The sequence below is a fragment of the Coenobita brevimanus genome, chromosome 90, assembly GCF_032717465.1.
Source record: "Coenobita brevimanus isolate Jiangsu-jjx chromosome 90, ASM3271746v2, whole genome shotgun sequence".
In the NCBI taxonomy this organism is placed as follows: Eukaryota; Metazoa; Arthropoda; class Malacostraca; order Decapoda; family Coenobitidae; genus Coenobita; species Coenobita brevimanus.
In genome coordinates, this window is record NC_137043.1 from 29,390,992 (window position 1) to 29,412,407 (window position 21,416).

Sequence of the window (21,416 nt, forward strand, 5' to 3'; positions counted from 1 at the left end):
CATCACTCCAACAGGCAACCTGTAAATTTGCAGTTTAATACGGATTATTATTACTATTTCCCCATTAAGATGCAAAATTTTATTAAGAAAAAAAAAAATAACTCCAAGACTAACATTTTAGCCTGACATACTAGGAATTCTCTTAAAGTTGCTGGTTGACAGGGTATATTGAATTGATGACATGATAATATTTTCGCAGACAGTACAAGCAATTCACTCAATTTAACACTACAAGTCAAAATGGTCACAGTATTTTATATGGGCCTTTCACTAGCAACAAGATTCAAGTTACACGGGCAAATCGATGGCTTGATATAAAGCACTGAGGTTTTACTGTTATTCTTTTCACAAGAATAATGTCGTCACCACCAAATCCCTTAGTTATTCACTGAAAGAAGAAAAAAAAAAGTTCTTAATTACCCTTTTGAACTCGTCTTCGAGCCGATGGTGAGCAAAAGTAAATAAAGGAAACACTCTGGGCCACTAGGATAATATGTTTATTTTCGCCATTATCCATATACCTACTCTCTTTCACCTATGTTCCTGTATATTTACATTATCTAACAATTTCCTCTGTGTAAAGCATGAAACAGGCCTTTATAAAGGATGTGATTTGATATTGTTCACATCTGGTAATTATCGTAATAGTTATCCTTGTTTGAATAAATACGATAGCGTCTGACGGTTTCCATTTACCATATACAACAAACGATTCATTGAGGTGTGAACGTATAATATCATGAGCTACTTGTTATGACCGCTGTATACCTGCTTGCTTTCAGCAATAGGAAATATTATATTAAGAAATGTTCGACAATATTAAGAGCTTTGTATATTTGCTATCAGAGGCTTCTTTAGCACGTTGTTGACAATCGCTCTTTCCTTCGTATTTACACGTGCCGCTTGACGCCACGGGGGAGGCTCATCGTCAAATTTCGTCCAATTTAAGATGCGAGGCGGAATGGAGAAGTCATATTTTTGGGGTGAGACATCAGCATACCTCTAGTTTCTTTTTCTTCTTAGTGACGTTGCTTTTCAGAGTGGATTTCATTATAAATAACTGGCACGTAACCTGAACCGGCATCATGGAGGGAGAAGGGACGCCACTTGCCTCATGACTTAATAGTAACTGTTTCGTGCTTTTTTGGCACTTCTGAATGAGTTCACTATAATTTCATTCACTGCGTAGTATTTCACGTTGTCTTTCACCACGTGATCGGCGTTGTCATCTATGGTTTCAAGTAGGGCTAGGCAAGAGAATTTCAATAGCAAGACAAGGGTTGCCGCGCTTTCTTTAGTATGCATACCATACCTGTGCTTGGTGAAGTAGTGCTATAGCTTGAGCAGTAGAAAACACGTTTTATGAATTATATAATGTTAAAAGCCATAACCCTGGATTTCTAAGAAATAATGAGATTAAATCCATTTGTATTCTCCATCTATTTTCTTCTGACATTTCTTCACATAAAGAATAAGATATTGTTGGATCTTTAGTACTTGTCTTCACAGTTTGTTTACATTTCTGTAAATTACCGTAGACGTTGTACCGGAAGAGGCTCTTTCCTAAGCTTGTGTCTCCAGGCTTCTCAGTTCTTTATAACCCAGATGGTGGTCACGTGTGGTGGATATCTTTTCCTTATAACTAAATTTCTGTCTCTGATGTTTCCAAAATTTATCCCGACACGCTTCAAACCTCTCCACACTGCCTGCCCCTACCACCCATTCCGACAGTTCATTCCAATTATTTACCACCCGGTGTGGGAATGAATATCTCCTCAGGTCCAGGTTTGCTCTGTTCTTGTATATCCTCTTGCTGTTGCCTCTTGTATTGCCTTCCTCCCTCAACTGAAATATCCCATACGTGCAGTCCTCATTGTATACACCTCTGATGATCATGAAAGTCTCAATCATATCTCCACGGGATCTCCGGAATGTTAATGATGGCAGGTCTAGCTGTTTCAAGCGCTTCTCATAGGATAGATCCTTTAATCCTGGTACCATCTTGGTGGCCCTTCTTTGAACACCCTCCAGTGCTTCAATGTCCTTCACTAGGTGAGGACTCCATATTTGGTTAGCATATTCTAAATGTGGCCACTCTAGGGCAGTGTAGAGACCTTTAAGGTTGTTTGGTCCAAATGGACAAAGGTCCTTCTAATGATCCCCACAATCCTGTTTGCCATGTTAATTTCTACAGCTAATTGATTGGAAAACTTCAGTCTGTCATCTGTCAACACCCCTATATCTTTTTCTGCTTTGGTCCTGCTTATTTTTGTTTGCAAGTGGTATCCTTTATCTTCCACACCAGTTCTCCCTATCCTCATGTACTTGGACTTCTCAAGATGATAATGCAGCCTCCATTTTTCAGTCCACTTTTGCAGTTCATATACGTCTTCTCGTAGCTTTTGGCAGTCCTCCTCGTTCTCTATTTCCCTGAAAATTTTTGTAGCATCAGCATACAGGTAGATTTTGCTATCGTTTTTCACAGTTTCTGGGAAGTCATTTACAAATAGGACAAACAGTAGAGGCCCGAGCACCCCACTGGTGACATTTTTCTAGCCCGATGAGATACCATTCACAATAACTTTCTGTCTTCTGCTTGACAAGAAGCTTTTGATCCATCTAAGATAATTACCTTTGATCCTATAGCTTGCCACCTTTTCAAGAAGTCTCCTGTGAGGTACTCGATCAAAGGCTTTTATAAAATCGCACTATACCACGTCCACAGCCTTTTTGGAATCTACAGCCTCAGTCCAACGATCCAATACTTTAATCAGCTGTAACACAGTTGACCTTCCCGAGACAAAGCCAAGCTGCTTATTACTAAATAGATGACTTTTCTTCATGTGATCTGTGATTTCTTCTCTCAACAAAGATTCCATATTCTTTCATGTCACACTAGTTAAACTTACAGGTCTGTAGTTTCCGGGCTCTCTTTTATCTCTTTTCTTGTATATAGCTGTCACATGTGCAAGTCGCCAGTCATCTGGTATTTACCCCTCTTGAAATGAACTTTTAAATAATATCTGTAAGGGATCAAGTAGGTCCTCTGTCACTTTTTTCAGTATCCTTGGGTGAATTTTTTCTGGTCCAGATTTGTTTCTTTGTAGTTTACTTAATATCTTTCGGATTTTGTCCTTAGATATGTCAATACTAGAGAGAGCTGGTACGTCTTTAGGTTTGAGTTTCGGAACTTCTTCATCAGTCTCAGGTATGAATACTTGTGAAAAATACTGTGCATGGATGCTTGCATTTTCTCCCTCCGTTTCTGCTATTGAAGACCTTTCCATATCCATCGTTACTGAATATCAGATCCAGCATACTTCCTCCAGTCTCCCCTCTGCTTCTAGTCATTTCCATTATATGTTGGGTTAAGAAACAATTACGAGCTTCCTCAATCAGCAGTGTGTGAAAATCATTCATGCCTGCACTAGTTGTGCAGTTATCCCAGTTGATGTGAGGCAGATTAAAATCGCGAAGAAGTATTTTGTATTACACTTTTACATGATCAATCTCTCTCATTAGTTAAAGCAAATTTTTATTGTTTTGATCACTGCTATTTGGGCTTCTATATATAGAGGTGAGGAGTAATCTACCATTGGGACCACTGCCACATTCCAGTTCCAGACAGCAGTACTCACAAAACTCAGTTTTAAGATCCCTTTCTTTATATCTTGTCCCTTTCTTCTTGTACACTATCAATCCTCGTCCCACATTGGAATGCAGGTTCACTTCTTCAACATCAAAGTTTTCTATATTATATTCTGCAGTTGATCTTTCAAACCTGAAATGTTTTGGTCTCACTTCTTGTAGTGCAGTAATGTGTGGTTTTATCTCCATCTGATATAACCTCATGCTTAATTCCCCAATTTTTTCTTGTGTTAACACATCTGCATTACTAAACATAACAAACAGTTTCTTTTTCCCATCATTATTTTCACTTTTTACAAGTCCACCAGCTTGACTATCCATCACCTCCATGGAGGTCCCCTCACTCTGTACTTTCCCTTCCTTAGCTCTGTCAATTTTTTTGCTTCCTTCCACAAAACTGAGTCAAGCTCTCTCTCCCTCTTTGTTATATCAAGCACTATCCTCACATTCTCAAATTCCTTATTACCCTTGAGGCTCGTTATTTTATCAAACAATCTAATCTTGATATTCACATTTGAAAGAATCACTCGTATCAGTCTGGTTTTATCCCTTGCTGCTTTACCCAGCCGAATTACGTTAATAATCTCACTCTTGTTCACAGTTTACCTGACAAATCTGCGTAAGTTTCATTACAAATTTCTTATCATACTCAGTCTTTTCTTGAGTAACTTGTGAAGTTGATTCTTGGACACCGTACATCACAAAGTTATTTTCCTTAGCCTTTCTTTCATTAATTTCCTCAAGAACCACCTCCACAGATTCCCCCTTAGGCAAATGTACCGGTACATCTTTTTTAACCTCTGCATTATCTGAATTCCTCTGTTCTTCATTCTCACTGTCCTTGATTCCGCAGATCATACCCGAGGCTAATTTATCCTCCATGTCAGCAGCGTTCGCCTCAATTTTGCCTATTCTGCCTTCTATATCCATACACTCACATGTACACTTTCAACTTTATCTGCAGTTTCTACACATTGAGCCTCACAGGTCCCTAATCTTTCATTCTTTTCCTTGTGCTTTTGTTGTCCTTCATCCATATCACTGACTACCACATCTACTTTAGCCTCTAGCTCTGCCTGTCTAGTTGATAACTCAGTGTTATGCTCTACCACCTTTTTCATGAGGCAGTGAAGTTTAGCACAACCTCTCTTACAGTAATTGCAGTTCCATATTATATGACCACCAACCTTCTCCATGTAGTCATAAACTTCTTCGGGCATATTTTCACATTTGATGTGGAACCAAATTTCACAAACCTCACAGCAGACTTCCTTATCTTCTTCCGTCACTGCTTCCTTGCATTTCCCTCGTTTTTCAGTGTGTATGTCGTCGTTGGCGACGCCATATTTTCCTCCTTTGCTTGCACTGTTTTCATCTCTCTTCCTTTTATGCCAGCCACGGCCAATCTTTCGGCTCCTATTACTCTCCATGGTATTTCTGGATATTCACAACTATAGGTAAGTTCACCGCTCTGTGCCTTCAAACTCTAAATCAAGAAGAAAACTTCGGAGAAACCACCACACTTCCACACGTTCAAAAAATAAAAAAATGCAATCCATTTTTGTTTTTTGGTGGTGCATTATGATCTTAAGCAATGTGATGTGTTTGGGTTTCAATTTCAGCCAGTCAGAGAGTTGGAAGTAGGTCTGTCTTATATTTTAAAAATTTAAATCAGTTAAGATGGACTCTTATGCGGTAGGTGCATTACACCCACAGCCAGCAACTGGAAATTGATCTCACTTAGGCTTGAATTACACTGGTCTAGGTCAGGTTAAGCATCATTTAGCAAAGTTAATGCCTAAAAATTAAAGAAAAAAAAATGCTTGGTTGGGAAGCACTAGTTTCTGAGGTGGGGTTGGCTGGTCTAGAACGAGAAAGCTATAGCTTATTTGATCGACTCTGAGAAGAGACGAGCCTTAAGCTTTTGAATGCTGGCCGCAGACTGGTTGTCAGGGTGTATTTATTCTTAACGATGCCATTTCAGTGATTAATATTATAATGGTTACTATAACCGTTTGATGATAAGATTTCCCAATTAAAATTTATGTAGTTATGTGTATGGATTAATATTAAAATGGGGGATTACGAAGTTTATCAGGTGGTCTAGACATGTTTGAAATTTTGAATTCTCTTGACAAATCAAAACATGTACAAGTAAAGCTTTACCAGTACTGTACAGTACCTTGATTATTTTTCTCGTGTTCAGGAAAATTTAGGTAAATTCATTTTTTGTTATAGTTTGTAAAGTCTAACTTAGCAAATATGACGGTGGCTGGGAGGGGGGGGGGTTGGCCACTCGTGGGATGTCCCACTTGACTAAGCAGACAAATATTTGAATTTATTAGAGCATCTTGCTGTTGCATCAGCTTGCATTATGCTTTCTACTCTGCATCATCAGTAAGTGTTCTTTTTAGCTTCAAATATTTGGTTATGACTACGGAGCTGTGACAAGGTAGGGGCTGCGGAATGTTTAAAAGTGTCAGCAACATATCGTCACCTTCATAAAGAAACTGCGTACCAGTAAGTCATTTTTTCTACTTTTCGGGAAATTAAAAGAAAAAACTGTCTCATTTTCTTAATTTTCAGTGACTTAGGCAGAAACTTAGAGGCGCATTTTAGACCACTCACACCCAAGACCTGGCAAAGGCAGCTATACCAATAGGTGCGCCACGTGATGAAGAATTTATTTTGGCAAAAATCCAGAAATCGCTGAAAAATGACTTAGGCAGTTTCTTTATTTCTTTATGAGGGTGATGATATAGCTTCTTCATCTGCGTCTGCCATTCACTTTTATTGCAATTCTGATGTTTTACTGTTGGATTTTACAAAATATCACAGTAATGACAGGTTTACCATAATTTGCCTAAACATGGGAGGGAAAAATCAAAGTATTCGTAAAACTTTACCTGAATGTTTATTGATTTGTCCTGAGAATTCAAAATTTCAGAGATGCCTAGTCTAGTTGATAAACTTTGTAAGGCCACCTTTTTAAATTATTGCACACAAATAACTATATGTGTATGATATTTTATGTGGGCAAGCTTACTGTCAGTTGGTTATTGTAACCATTATAATAAAAGCACTGTACAGTACTGTAATTTAACTTTGGTGTGTGTGTGTGTGTTCGACTCTGGGCATAGGCTTCACAGCCTGCCCTCAAGGCCCAGTAGTCCTCCTACATACCATACACCTCTCTACATGTCACCACTTCGGCGCTAACACCCATCGTCCATATTGAATACATGCTAGGGCTGTTAATAGCTACTGAATGCACTCAAGACAACCAATTGGCTGCCACATTCAAAAGCTTAAGGCTCATCTTTTCTTAGAGTAGATTGAATAGAGCTGTAGTGATTTGTGGTAGATTTGAGGGTCAGATTCTTTTAAAATGTAAATCACCTTGGGAAGAACATAATTTCATCTTCAAAGTCTAGTGTTATGGCTTTGTGACATTTATCCCTATTTTTTTCAGAATTTTTTTATTAGAATAGGACAGTGACATTATTTCCAAATTTCTTAATGGAAATGATTTGTGTGTGTGTGTGTGTGTTTGTAAATATAAGGTTAAATTACCATATTGTACTTTGCAACACTGAAATTTTATGAAGTGTGAAATATTTTAGTTGCCATGTATTATTTTACTAACATGTATCAGATTCTTTTGGATGCTTCCAGTCTAGTGTATATAAAAATTTGCTTTATCATCACACACACCTTCACCATTGCATGGTCATGTGATGATTACCAAATGCTCTTAATGCATGGTGCTGTTTTTACACATAGACTGACGAAGAGAGTATGTGAGTGAGGTGGAGGGGAGAGAGGGAGGGGAAGGCCAAGGATGAGATTGAGGGATGGAGTGGAGAGGTATATGAGAGAGGGGAGTGTGAATTGGAAGCAGGGCAGTGAAATGGCGAGGGACAGGGTGACGTGGAGGCGATTTGTTTGTGGCCATCCCGTATGGGATTAAGGCATCTGGCAATAGATAGATAGATATTTTAGTTTGAATCCCCTGAGGTAGATTATAATCAGTGGGGAGTCAAGGGGGCAAACTCCTCCAGGTAGGATCAGTACCACTTCAGTTAGACTTCCACCGCTATTTATAGGTGGATGGAGTGTGTGGTGAAATGCTGAAGCATGGGGGAGAGATAGTACTGTAGTAGAATGGATGTGGAAGATGTGCAGATTGGCCAGGGAGGAAGGCAGAGTCCCGGAGGATTGGAAGTCAGGTATAATTATTCCCTTGTACAAAGGAAAAGGGGACAAAGAAGTGTGTGGTAATCATAGGGGCATTTGTCTTCTTAGTGTAATAGGAAAAGTGTATGGTAGGGTACTTAATGACAGAGTTAGGGAAATAACAGAGGAATTAGTTGGAGAAGAACAAGGAGAGTTTAGGAAGGGAAGAGGTTGTGTAGATCAGATATTCATTCTCAGATCTTTAGTGGAAACGTTTCTAGAAAAGGGAAAGAAGTTGTATACGGCCTTCATGGGTTTGAGAAAGCATATGACAGGGTGGATAGACAAGGATTGTGGAAAGTATTAAGAATATATGGAGTAGATGGGAAGTTGTTGAATGCTGTGAAGAGTATGTATGAGGGTGCTAAGGCTGCAGTGCATGTGAATGGTGAACTGAGTGAATTTTTCTCTTTGAAGGTTGGGTTGAAACAGGGATGTGTCATGTCTCCATGGTTGTTCAGTCTGTACATGGGTGGGGTAATAAAAGAGATACAAGGTAGGGCAGTGGATGTTGGAGTGGCCCTAGTGAGAGAGGGTAGTGTTTGGAAACTCTCTGTGCTGTTGTTTGCAGATGATACTGTGTTATTAAGTGAAGATGAATGGGAGCTGCAAGGCTTGGTGGATGACTTTGGGAGAGTGTGTAAGAAACAAAATATAAAGGTGAATGGAGGTAAAGTGATGGTCTTTGAGAGAGGTGAAGTCAGTGAATGTACAGTGAGGTTAGATGGTGAGGAAATGGAAAATGTGAGTACATTTAAGTACTTGGGTAGTGTGATGAGTAAGGATGGAGGTTTGAAGGGTGAAGTGCTTGAAAGGATACAACAAGGAAGAAAGGTTGTTGGTTCCTTGAAGGCTATGATAAGAAACAGGGAAGCGAGCATGGAAGTGAAAAAGTTACTACACGACAGTATTGTAACCACCTCTAACATATGGAAGTGATGCTTGGACGTTGTTTTGGCCACTCTGTACGGGATTGAGGCATCTGGCGATAAATAAATAGATAGAAATTGTATACTGTACTTCTGAGTTAGTTTGGTGCTGTCACAAACATTCCAGCAGCTTTCTTTGACATCATTCATTCATTCATTGCCAGACGCCATGTATCCCAGACGGGGTGGCCAAGGGCTTAGAGTTAATTGTTTTACAGGGAGGGGCACTAATCCTCCACCAACCCCACGACATGTACAATATTTTGTTTTTTGTAATTTATTCTGCAAAATGTTAGATTTATACCTGTTAATTGTTTAGTACTGAAATTCCAGGACAGTATTTTCCTGAAGAATGTAAATTTGTAAGAAAACGCCATGAATATAAATCACTGCGTCACTGTCCTTGTATTTTGTCTTTTATTTTTGTAAATGTTTTTTATAGGGCAGTGTTTATAGTTTTTAAATTGAGTGCATTTGAGTTTGGTGCACTTCATCATGTGCATTTGGTAGTAAACATTCTGTTGCATACATTAACATCACAGTGTATGTGTACAGTACAGTTTTTTGTTTTTCGTAATTTTTTCCATCCATCCATCCATCATCCAATCCTATGTCACCCCATGAGGAGCGTAGGAACCAGGGGCTAGGCAAGTTGGTCCTGACATTTAAGATGAGAGTGACCAGCCCTACTCATTTCTGAGTCGCATTATTTGAGCAGTAAACCCCAACCACTCCTTGGATATAAACCTACACAGGCTCAATCCAATTGGAGCACCTTAATTACCCACTAAACCACCAAGTGCCATAATTTGGTCATGTGATTACCACCTAGCGTAATAAATGGTTTTCGGGTGTTCAGGCAACCATTTGGCTTGTCACTCAGTGTAGAGTTACCCATAGGCAGAAGGAAGAGGAAAGAATGAAGGAAAGAAAGACAGAAGAGGGAGTGTAAAGTCACTCGTAGGCAGAAGAAAGAGGAAAGAGTGAAGGAAAGAAAGACAGAAAAAGAAGGATAGAAGAGAGGAAAGGGCAGACACCCAAAGCAGCACTACATCGAGTGAGTGGATGGTGAGTGCCCCCATAATTGTTTATGTAAAATAAAACATTAATTAATAACTTGTGGTATATTTAGTACTGAAATGCCTTGAATTGCTGCATCACTGTCCTCATTTTTTATGTTTTATGTTTTGTATAGGGCAGTGGTTTCATGTTTCACTTTTATATATATATATATATATATATATATATATATATATATATATATATATACAGTATATATAGCTAACTTTTTTTTTTTTTTTTTTTTTTTTTGGTGACCGACTCTGGGCATAGGCTTCACAGCCTGCTTTCAAGGCCCAGTAGTCCTCCTACGTACCGCACACCTCTACATGTCACCACTTCGGCGCTAACACCCACCGTCCATATTGAATACATGCTAGGGCTGTCTTATACAGGACTGGTGTATTGGTATTAGCGGGGGTATTTTTACGACATGTCGGCGGGCCTTCTGGTAGATCAGTAAAGTCTGATTTTATGAAATTCAAATCCTTAAACTGTTCCCTGCCTCAGCGGGATTTGAACCCGGGTCTGTCAGGACTGCAGGCCAACTCTCTACCGATTGAGCCGTCTTTCTTCCTGAAGCATGATGGTGGACACTGTCCAAGTTAGCATCAAGGGAAATGTTACACCTTTTCTTATCAGCCATCCCTTAAGCAGCTTCATTCACACCGTCTTGCACCCTTGCAGATGTGGTTTCTAACTGTTAATTTACAAATACTTTGTGCACTTTCCATTTTTAGTCACACGCAACACTTCATTAAGCATTTGCACTGAAATAGCAATGATGGTTCAATGACTGTTCATGGGAGAGGTTGAAGGAGGTGAAACTATACTGGCTGCAAAGAAGTTGAAATAGTATCTATTGGTACTGTATGTGTGTAAGATCTTGGAGGGGATTTTACCTAATGTAGGGTTAAGCATCCACCCAAAAAGAGGATAATGTGCTGCAGAAAGAGAACAGGACACTACTTAGAGAACAGAAAGAATCATGCATAGTTACTTCACAATGAGTGGAGCTCAAATATTTAATGCTGTGTTGGAGGTCACAAGTGACCACTTCAACTCCAGCTGGACAGGTGGCATGCAACGGTGCCCGACAAGCCCACAGCACCAGCGCTGGGGTCCAGGGCTAAGCTACATATGGACAGGCTTATGTAGCTTATCCCCAGGCACTAGTTTTAATATACAGTACTGTACTGGTATTCACCAAGGTTCTGCCAAGTTTGTTTTGATGAATAACTGAGGTATTAGTTAAAGATAAGCTGTCATTTTATCTTGCAGGCATCACACTCACAGCTGCTAACCCTGAGGCGAAATGGGAGGGAGTGACTGTTGAGAACACAGGAGAGTGCACAGTAACTACCCACAGCCTCTCGGTCAGGCAGGTAGGTGGACACTATTGAAGATTTTTTATGTATGGCAGCTATCACTTTGTGGAGTGTTAGGTGATCTGTATTTACTAGGCTTCAGAAACTTAATATAGTAATCAAGTGCAGTATTACTATCACCATTTAAATTGGGTTTTTGCACTTTCACACGAGATCGAAGAGCACAGGTCTGAACTCATTTGGGGACAAAATTGGAAGAATGAAGAATCCCCACGTACAATATCTACACCTTGGCCATTAGAGGCATAAGGCTGCCAGCAGCTTCATTGATATTATCATAATCTGTGGAGAGGATGGAGGGTGAAAGACCGACGAAGAGAGTGTATGTGAGTGAGGTGGAGGGGGGAAGAGGGAGGGGGAGGCCGAGGATGAGATGGAGGGATGGGGTGGAGAGGTATATGAGAGAGAGGGGTGTGAGTTGGGAGCAGGGGAGTGAAATGGCGGGGGACAGGGCGACTTGGAGGCAATTTGTTTGTGGCCACCCCAAACGGGATTGAGGCATCTGGCAATAGATAGATAGATAGTGTATTGAAATATTTGGTGTTAGTCCAAGCTTTATTCTGGGCATTTGACAGAAATTCTGTAACACCAGAAGAGAATACTATTACAAAATATTCCCATGATCGAGGTGGCAGCGACCATCATCCACTCACATGATGTAATGCAGCCTACATCTGCCGTCACCTTTATCGTTCATTTTCTGTCTGCCCTCCTCTCTTCCTGTTTCTCCCATTTTTCCCTGTAACTTTTTTATTACTCTTTCCTTTTCAGGTGGCTTTACATTGATTGACAAGCCTAATGGTTTCTTGTATGCCAGGAAACCACATACAGCACTGGATGGCAGACATATAACCAAACATACATGTTCCTTACATGTCAGCCAGTGGATTGGCAGTTGGTTGTGCCCCTCCCCATAGAACAGCCAACTCAAAGAAACAGCCACCCCTTACGGGATCATGGCATCAGGCTGTAGATAGATATTCCTTAACATTATTCAGCACGAACATATCTTCATAATCTTGTGATATCATACTTTAAAAGGAGTATTTTAAAGTACAGTATTAGCTTCTTCGTCAAATAATAACATAAGATTGCTAGAATCAATATACATAAAGACCTATAATCCATCTCTAAATAACGCTATGTCTGCAGTACCTCTTTTATGTTACGTAACTGTATTAGTATCCTTTCCCATCCCTGTTTTATTTTCTTCATACTGTATTTAGACCGAGTGTCTGTGTGTGTGTTTTTCACTTACACAGTATTGTATTGTGATTTTAGTGTTTTGACGACTTTTTTGTTTCCCCTTTTTAGATCACTGATGATGACATTATAAATGTCAAAACGTTTGCAGTTAAGATGCTGTTCACCTCAACATTTGATTGCTAGAAGCAGTATACTGTATATAAAGACCTATAAGCCATCTCTAAATAACACTATGTCTGCAGTACCTCTTTATGTTACGTAACTGTTTTAGTATCCATTCCCATCCCCCTATTTTATTTTCTTCATATTTAGACTATGTGTCTGTATGTGTGTTTTTCACTTACAAAATATTGTGATTTTAGTGTTTTGACTTGATTTTTTTGTTTCCCCTTTTTAGATCACTGATGATGACATTATAAATATCAAAACATTTGCTCTTCACCTCTACACTCGTTGTCCTCTTCCTTCTGAAATTGAGGTTCCCTGCGATCACCCCACTACCTGAGCTGATATCTTTTTAGTATTACACATTTAAAATGAAACATGCTTACAGCTCCAGTATACATGACAGAACCAGCCAAAGTCCTGGGCGGGTGTATTCAAGTTTTCAAACATGAGGTGGAGCAGTAGCAATCATACATTGACAGAAATGCTTGTACCTCACCAGTATTCCAGGATGTGATAAGATTGAACATAGCTATAAGTACAGTAACAGTGAAAGTTTTCATCTCATTCGTTTTTAAAGGCTCCAAAATGCTTGCATGCGTCGGCCTTGGTCACCTAATGGTGGCTGTCCATGCTGCACGATCCATTGCAGCCTCCCTGTTCAGTCTCTTAACCTTGAGGTCACACTTAATGACCTAGTCCCATGTCTTTCTCGGTCTACCCCTCATAACCCCACCCCCAATATTAACACTTCTCACCTTCCTCACCCAATTATCATCCCCCATCCTCTCCACATGTCCAAGCCATCTCAGTCTACCTCTCCTCATCACAACACCAATACACTCCAATCCCATCCTACCTCTCAACTCTTCCATCGTAAACCCAGCCCCCCCAGACCTTGCACGCAGGGACGTGCTACACATCCACCCAATCATTGTCATTTCTGTACGTCTGAGCCAGCGAATATCCTCCTCCTTTACTGCCCAGGTCTCACTATCATACATCATTACACTCCTAACACATGCTGCATACAAAGATCCCTTATCACATAGGGAGAGTCCTCTCAACGTCAGGAGAGGCAAGAGCTCCCTGAACTACTTCCAACCACTTCTCACCCTAGCCACAGAGCTAGCTCCAGCCTCACCTCCAGCACACGTCTCCCAACTAACAAAACTCTTCCACATACTCAAGAGATTCACCTGCAGGTTCAATCCTTTCACGCCTGACAATCCACCTGCTCACCCCGACACGCCGTACACATAAAATCAGCATTATCTCACAGACTACCTCTAAAACCACTACATCTCTTGTGCACCCATTTATCACAAACACCGCACAAGATGGAGTTACTTCCCACGCCCTTGTGGCAAACTGCACATGGCCACTCCCTCATCTTTGACAATACTGCCGCCAACCCTAGATATCATCACTCTTGTTTTATCTGCATTTACCCTTAACCCGCCCCGTCCCGACGACGTATGGGTACGTCACCACGATTTGCATTTGCCAGTCCCGGCGACGTACCAGTACGTCGTGCAATTGCAAGGTCGCTAATTTGCACAATTTTCAATTTTCACACGTGATTTTTCGTATGTATACACGGGACACCTTCCTCTATTCCTGTACAAGATACCAAGCAAGGACAATGCCTTACACTGCATAACCTCCCCCCTCCCCCCCTCACGACATTGTCTTGGCAAAGGACCTATTACCAGTGACCTGGCTAGTAAAGTTATTCAGGGCCAGAGTGATTCCCCAATCGATGACAATGTGGAGGACAATGTTTACATAGCATTAGAAGAAGAAACAGCCAGAAATAATGATCAGGTAGTGTGGCAAAAATAGGTCAGGTATGGTGATTAGTTAGTGAGTGAAACAATGCTTATAATGCCTTTATTACTGCTTGAAAACCAATATACTGTCATACTACATATACATTCGTACCAAGTAAATAAATAAGTACCGTTTATGAGTGGATAAAATAGTTACCCTCCCATAGAACTCGTTTTCTTTGGTGCCAGCATGTTAGAAAACCCACTCAGGTAAGGAGGAACTCCTACCTGGATTGGGCACTTTAAACCTCAGGTGAGCGATTTCTCTATGAATTTTCGATGTTTCTCACCAAAAGCGAAGGTTTTAGCCAAAAAAAAAAATTTCGAAAATACCTCGGGACTGGGGGATGTCGGAGGTGCGGAAAGCCTCGGGACGTGACGGGTTAAGCCCTTGTGCCCCATACCACCTCTCCACTTTCTAGACCTTCCCTCCGCCTCCCTTTCGTTCTCTGCAATCAACACCAAATCATCAGCATACAACATCTCCCGCAGGAGTCCATTTCTAAAGTCACGTGAGAGGGGTTCAAGTACCATGATAAACAACATGGGACTCAAAACTGACCCTGATGCACACCAACATTCACGGAAAACTCATCACTTAAATTTCCATTCACTCTTACCTGGGTGCGAGCACTCACATACACAGCCATAACCACCCTAACCAGCCACTCCTCCAAGCCAAGCTATCTCATTGCCCACTTCACCACCTGTTTAGGGACTCTGTCAAAGGCCTTTTCCAAATCAACAAAAGCAAAATACAGAGCCCTTCTCCTACCAATATATTTTTCCTGAAGCTGTCGAACAATGCATATGGCATCATTGCACCCCCTACCTGGCATAATCCCAAACTGCATCTCATCAATATTCACTCTTTCTCTAATCATACCTTCTAAAACTCTCTCCATTACCTTCATTATCTGATCTAAAAGCTTTATACCTCTATAATTTCCTCTTTCCAGGGCATCACCCTTCCATTTATACACATTTACAATTACACTCTTCAGCCAATCATCTGAGACAACACACTCATAAATAATCATATTTATCAGGTCAGTGACTAACCTCACCCTTATATCTCCTGAGGCCTTCAACATTTCGGTAGTCAACCCAGACACACCTGCTGCCTTCCCCACCTTCATCCTGCCTATTGCCTCACTCACAGTAGCAGCATCAATCAAAGGCCAAGGGCCAAACACTGGATCTGCTGGCTCCAAACCTTTCATTGTATGTTGATACTGTAATGATAATACATACAGTAATCTCTCCAATATCCGATGTAATAGAGCCAAAGGCATGTCCGAAAATGGGGAAAATGCCTACTGGACAGGTACTTATGGACCCTGACCCAGCCTAACTCAGAAAACCACCTACATACATAACTCCCTGCCAGACATGCATAGCTCCTATTTAAGACCCTATTCACACAAATAGGGGACAGAAAGCATGAAATAAATGAAAAGGAACCAGAGAACGAGGATTTAGAGGTGAGTATGGAAAATATTTAACAGTATCAAGGGTACTTACAACATGTCCATTGCCATTGCAAAGAATAACCCACCACTCCTCAGACTCTGACAGTAAGAAGGTGCACCTGAAACACCTACAGTAATTCAGTGTTGCACTGCACTTAAGCCTTTGCACTCTGAATTCTAATTTCTTAACACTGCACATTCATTTCTTACTTGCTCTTGCACTTGAAACTCTCCACTGTACAGTAGCACTCTGCACTTGATCATTTGCACTCTGAATTCTAATTTCTTAACACTTCACATTCTGTTCTTTACACTGCACAACACTGTAAATTCCCGTGTAGTCTAGTGGTGAGTTTTTGCTGTTTATTCACTGTCAGAGTCCGAGAGTAGGTGTTGCAGGTGGCCGAGGGGCGCGTCGCTGGGACGTGGTGATCGACTACCCACTGCAGATGACTCTGAAGATAGGCGCAAACTCATGTCCAGTGGCGACTCCACCGTGGTCGATGTGCTGGGCTGTGGCTCGGAGGTGGAAGGCCTGTCTTGGGGAGGCAGTGGTGTGGAGCCAGGGCTGGGCACTGCGGGGGTCACAGGCATGAAAAAAGTGTCAATGGTTGATTGACATTAAGAATGGCGATTTTGGCGAGTGATGATGCGCTGCCTAAAAGTGCGCACTTCCTCCACAAGTCCCAGGGTCCCATCTCCCTGTCACAGTCCGGGTGTTCTAGGTAGTCAAGAACGAACTCGACATGCTCCCAGAGTGTTTTTAGCTTGGGGATGGCTGCGGTAGTGGCACGCTGAGAGGAGTCCTCATCATCCTCGCTGTCCTTGTCGGAATCTTCAGGCTGGGTACTTCTACCGGCAACTGAAGATGCGATCTCGATATCAGACATGATCTGATACCCAGGATTGCCCTCGTTGTCATCCAACCACTCATGCACTTCATCCACGTCAAAACCTAGAAAGTAGTGCACCACATTGGCTCCGAGAAGCTGACGAAACCAACCACTTTCCAGAATCTTGACAGAGACTTCCCTTCATGCACTGGCCTAGTTGTAGATGGCTGACTTGATGTTGTAGCAGCGAAGGTTTTCCAAAGTCTGCTGGCCTTGCGTGTCCCGTCACTTCCTGTGCTCCTCCTCGTCCCCGAGAACAACCATCACCTCGTCCAGGAACTTCCGACAGTACAGCCTCTTTGTTGTCACAATCACTCCTTGGTCCATTGGTTGGATGAGAGCAGTTGTATTAGGAGGCAAAAACAAGCACCTAATGCGGCCATTCTCAGCCACCAAACTCCTTGTCGGACGGATGCGCAGGTGCATTGTCCAAGAGAAGGAGAGCTTTTACCTGGTTGTGCGGGATTCCCAGTGTGTTCTGGTAATGGACGACGTCCTTGACTAGGTGCTGGTGAAACCAGTCTTTGAAGAACTTGGCTGTGAACCAAGCCTTCACAGAATGGTACCACACGACAGGCAGGACATACATCACCCCACTGAGGCACCAAGGCTGCTTTGCACGGCCAATAATAACAGACTTGAGCTAGTGCATGCCATTAGCATTGGCGCGACACAGAGCAGATATCCGTTCCTTGCAGAGCTTGCGGCCAGGTACATGCTTCTCTGTCTCTCTGCTAGAGTGTTCGTTGGCAGCGAGCGATAGAATAGACCAGTTTCGTCAGCGTTGTAGACTTGACCGAGAGTGAGACCCTCCCTGTCGATGAAGCCCTTCACTTTCTGCTGAAACTCCTCTGTTCCCTCCTCGTTGGCGTCCAGAGCTTCGCCATGGTCTTTACAGTTGGTAAGTCCATGGCGTAACTTGAAAGTGAAGAACCAACCCTCGGATGCCTTGAAGTCTGGGGTGTCATGTAGCTTGGCGAACTTATCGGCGGCAGCCTTCAACTCCATACCACGCATCAGCACACCAGCAGCATGTTATTGTTGGTACAAAATCAGCGTGGAGTGGTTGATTTCTGCAAACCTGGAAGGGTACATAACCTTCCTCTGCACGTTGCATTTGGTCTTCAGTGCAAGATCAGCCGTGTACTGGGTGAGTTTGTCCCGGGATTTCTTGGTATCAAACAAGGTAGAGTGGGCCAGGTTGAATTCTCAAAGGATGCAAGACGTCAACCATCCCGCGTCCACCTTATCCAATGCCTCCCACGTCTTCTCCAGAGTCAGAACTGCTCATTTCCTCTTCTCAGGCGGCGGGGCCATTGTCACACACACGGGTAACAGGCGGCAAAGGAACAACGGAGCCTGCAGGAGCTAGGGCACCACAACAAAAGCGAACGTGTGGGTGGCCATGGTGACAAGCGTGCACTCACAATGATGGGTAAGTGGGAAATGGGGAGGAGGCAGCGTCGCCCTGGTGGACGTCGGTGGAAGTACGCGACAAAACACAGCTGGTCAGTGCTGCATGCCAAGTTCAAAGTACATTTGGGAAAAAATGTCCGGGGGGGGGGGGGGGGCCGAAGGCCCGGGCCCAAAATGTCCAGACATTGGGGTATCCGGGTATTGGGCATCCGGATATTACAGAGATTACTTTACAGTCTAGTCTTATCCATAGGCAGGAGCTGTGAAGTGTAGGTCAACCAGCTAACTGCAGTTTCCTCTTTTCTAATGTAGTATTGGGCAGGGGTGGGAGGGGACAGGATCCAACCACTGTCTGTTTACGACACATGGTTTAAGAATTAGCTATGAGGGCAGTACCCGTATTCTTTTTCCCCTGTTCCCTAGAACTGATTTACAGTTGCATGGGAGAAATGATTCAGTTTGAAGGTATCTTCGCCATATTCTGAGACCTCTTATTATTTCATTGTATTTTATAGATATTGGGGCACAAACAAGGAGCCTACCCATGGTGCTGTGCACCCTGGTTGGAACATCTGTGACATCCACCCATGAGCCATACCTTCTTATAGTTCTCTGGATCTCACTGTGGGAAGGGCCCTGGTGAGGTGCTTTCAGCCACAATGGAGTACCAGATCCTTGCACAGTGATTGCGCAGCACTGTACTGTGCTTGACTGACCTCACAGAAGCATTTGCTAAGCCTAATCTGTGGTCATTGGCTTTGTTTGGCCAGAAAGACCAGAGGTAAGCAGTGACAACAACAGCAACATTATGTAGTGTTTCGTAAGATGGACATTGACATTCGTGTTCTCACTGTTGTCTCCATTATTGTCAGGTTGTGTTGGGAGCTGAAGCAAAGGAGGGTGAAGCCAATGTGGTGGAGCTGGAGGTCACTGGGTACAATGAAAAGAAGCATAAGATTCCCATCTGTGTGTCAAAAGTCGGACCTTGCCACGTCACCAATGTAGAAGTGAGTCTCATCTACAGTCTTTTTATGTATTTACCTACTTGTGATATACAGGAATATGAGCTACACTCGTGGGGTCCCGTCTCTGTTTCTCAATAAGTCAAATGTATCTTTGAACTCATTTAAGTTTTTAGACTGGACAGTCTCTTTGTCCAGACTCTTTCACAGGTCTATACATCTATAAGGAAAACTATATTTCTTGATATCCTTCAAGCAGCTTGGTTTCTTGAGTTTCATTCCGTGTCCTCTCGTTACTCTCTTATCCCATAAAAACAGATCTTCACGGTCAATTTTATCTACTTCCACCATGGTCCTGAACACTGCAATCATGTCTCCTCTCTTTCTCCTTTCTTCTAAGGAAGGCAAATCCAGCCTTTCCAACCTCTCTCTATACGACAGATCTGCCAGACTGGGGACCATTTTGGTTGCTGTTCTTTGTGTTCTCTCAATCGTGTTTATATCTTTCTCTTTGTGTGGGGACCACACTACTTCTGCATATTCTAACCTGGGGCGAATCATGGCCACTATAAATTTTTTCATCATCTCCTTATCCATATAATGAAAAGCTACTCTTATATTAATCAGGAGTTTATATGTCTCTCTAACTGCCTTGTTAATGTGTTTTTCAGGTGACAAACTATCCTGGACCAGCACTCCCAAATCTTTCTCTTCTTTCACTTTAGTGATTGGTTCATTACCCATCAAATAATTCAATGATGGCCTCTTGGTACTTTTACCCATTTCCAATATTTTACATTTCTTTGCATTAAATTTCATTTCCCACATCCGGCTCCAATCGTGTATCCTATCCAGATCCTCCTGCAGCATTTTACAATCCTTCTCAACCTCTACCTTCCTCATGATCTTTGCATCATCAGCAAACAGACTTGCATAACTGTTCACTCCATCTACCATATCATTTACATAAATCAGGAACATTACTGGCGCCAACACCGAGCCCTGTGGGACTCCACTTTTTACATCCTTCCATCCAGACATCCTATCCTTTATTACTGTCCTCATTTGTCTGTCTCTCAAAAAGTCTCTCATCCATTCCAGGAGGTTCCCCTTCAGTCCTCCTATATGCTCTAGTTTCCACATTAGTCTCTTATGGGGTACCTTGTCGAAGGCCTTCTCCAAATCTAAATACACACAATCCACCCAACCATCTCTCTCCTGTAGCACATCAATCTTTCTTGAGTAAAAACTCAACAAATTGGACACACATGACCTTCCACTTCTAAATCCAATTCTTTCAGAATTCTTTCGCACAATTTTGCGACCATGCTGGTCAGGGACACTGGTCTATAATTCAGGGGTTCTCCCCTGTTTCCTCCCTTATAAATTGGTACCACATTTGCCCTCTTCTATTCTTGAGGGACTTTCCCCTCTTCCAGAGAACACACAATTAAACTGTGACTCTTATCTGCCAGTTGTTCTCTGCATTCCTTCAGTACCCAATTAGAGATTCCATCTGGTCCTGGGGCTTTCCTTACATCTTGAGTTTCCAGTAATTTATACACTTCCTGTACTTCCACCTTTATATCTTTTATCACTACATTTCTAGTCACTCCCTCCTGTTCCACAAACTCACTTTCATTAGTGAAAACTGACTGGAAACGTTTGTTCATTATTTCTGCTTGCATTGCCGCATCTTTATATACCTCTCCTTCTACTTTCAGTTTGGTGATTCCTTCCTTTTGTTTCAGTTTGCCATTAACAAATCTATGAAACAGTTTGGGTTCATCCTTACATTTGTCTTACACCTTTTTCAAAATTTGTTTCTTCCTCTCTACGTATTCTTGTGTAATCATTTCTAGTTCTTTTATATTCTTCCTTTGTTCTGTTGTTACCTCTCTTTCTCCAATTATTCTATGCCTTATCTCTCTTTTTTTGCTATCATACACCTTCTATTAAACTACTATTTTTTTTTTTTTTTTTTTTTTTTCCACTCCCGAATTATAGAAGCCCAGAAAAATATCCCACTTCCTCTGTATCTCTCTTGTTTCTCTGAATTGTCTCCAATCTGCATTTTAGAAAAATTTTCTCAATCCTGTAAAGTTTGCTTTCCCAAAGTTGTATCTTCCTTGCCTATAAAGCTCGTCTCTTGGCTCCACGTTCCCTGTTATCATCTGGAACTCAGTGACCACATGATCACTTTTTCCAAT

General features: G+C 41.9%; 1 protein-coding gene across 2 annotated transcripts in view; it reads left to right on the forward strand.

The window, feature by feature from the left end:
* Positions 1-877: 877 nt before the first annotated feature.
* Positions 878-21,416, forward strand: part of LOC145411691 (nucleoplasmin-like protein ANO39) — a 32,019-nt gene continuing 11,480 nt past the window's right edge. For both annotated transcript variants that reach the window (XM_080281704.1, XM_080281703.1), the window contains exons 1-3: positions 878-983; positions 11,154-11,257; positions 19,117-19,251. In XM_080281704.1, coding sequence (XP_080137830.1) covers positions 950-983; positions 11,154-11,257; positions 19,117-19,251 — 273 coding nt within the window. In that variant the 5' untranslated portion in view covers positions 878-949. The remainder of the gene's footprint in view (positions 984-11,153; positions 11,258-19,116; positions 19,252-21,416) is intronic.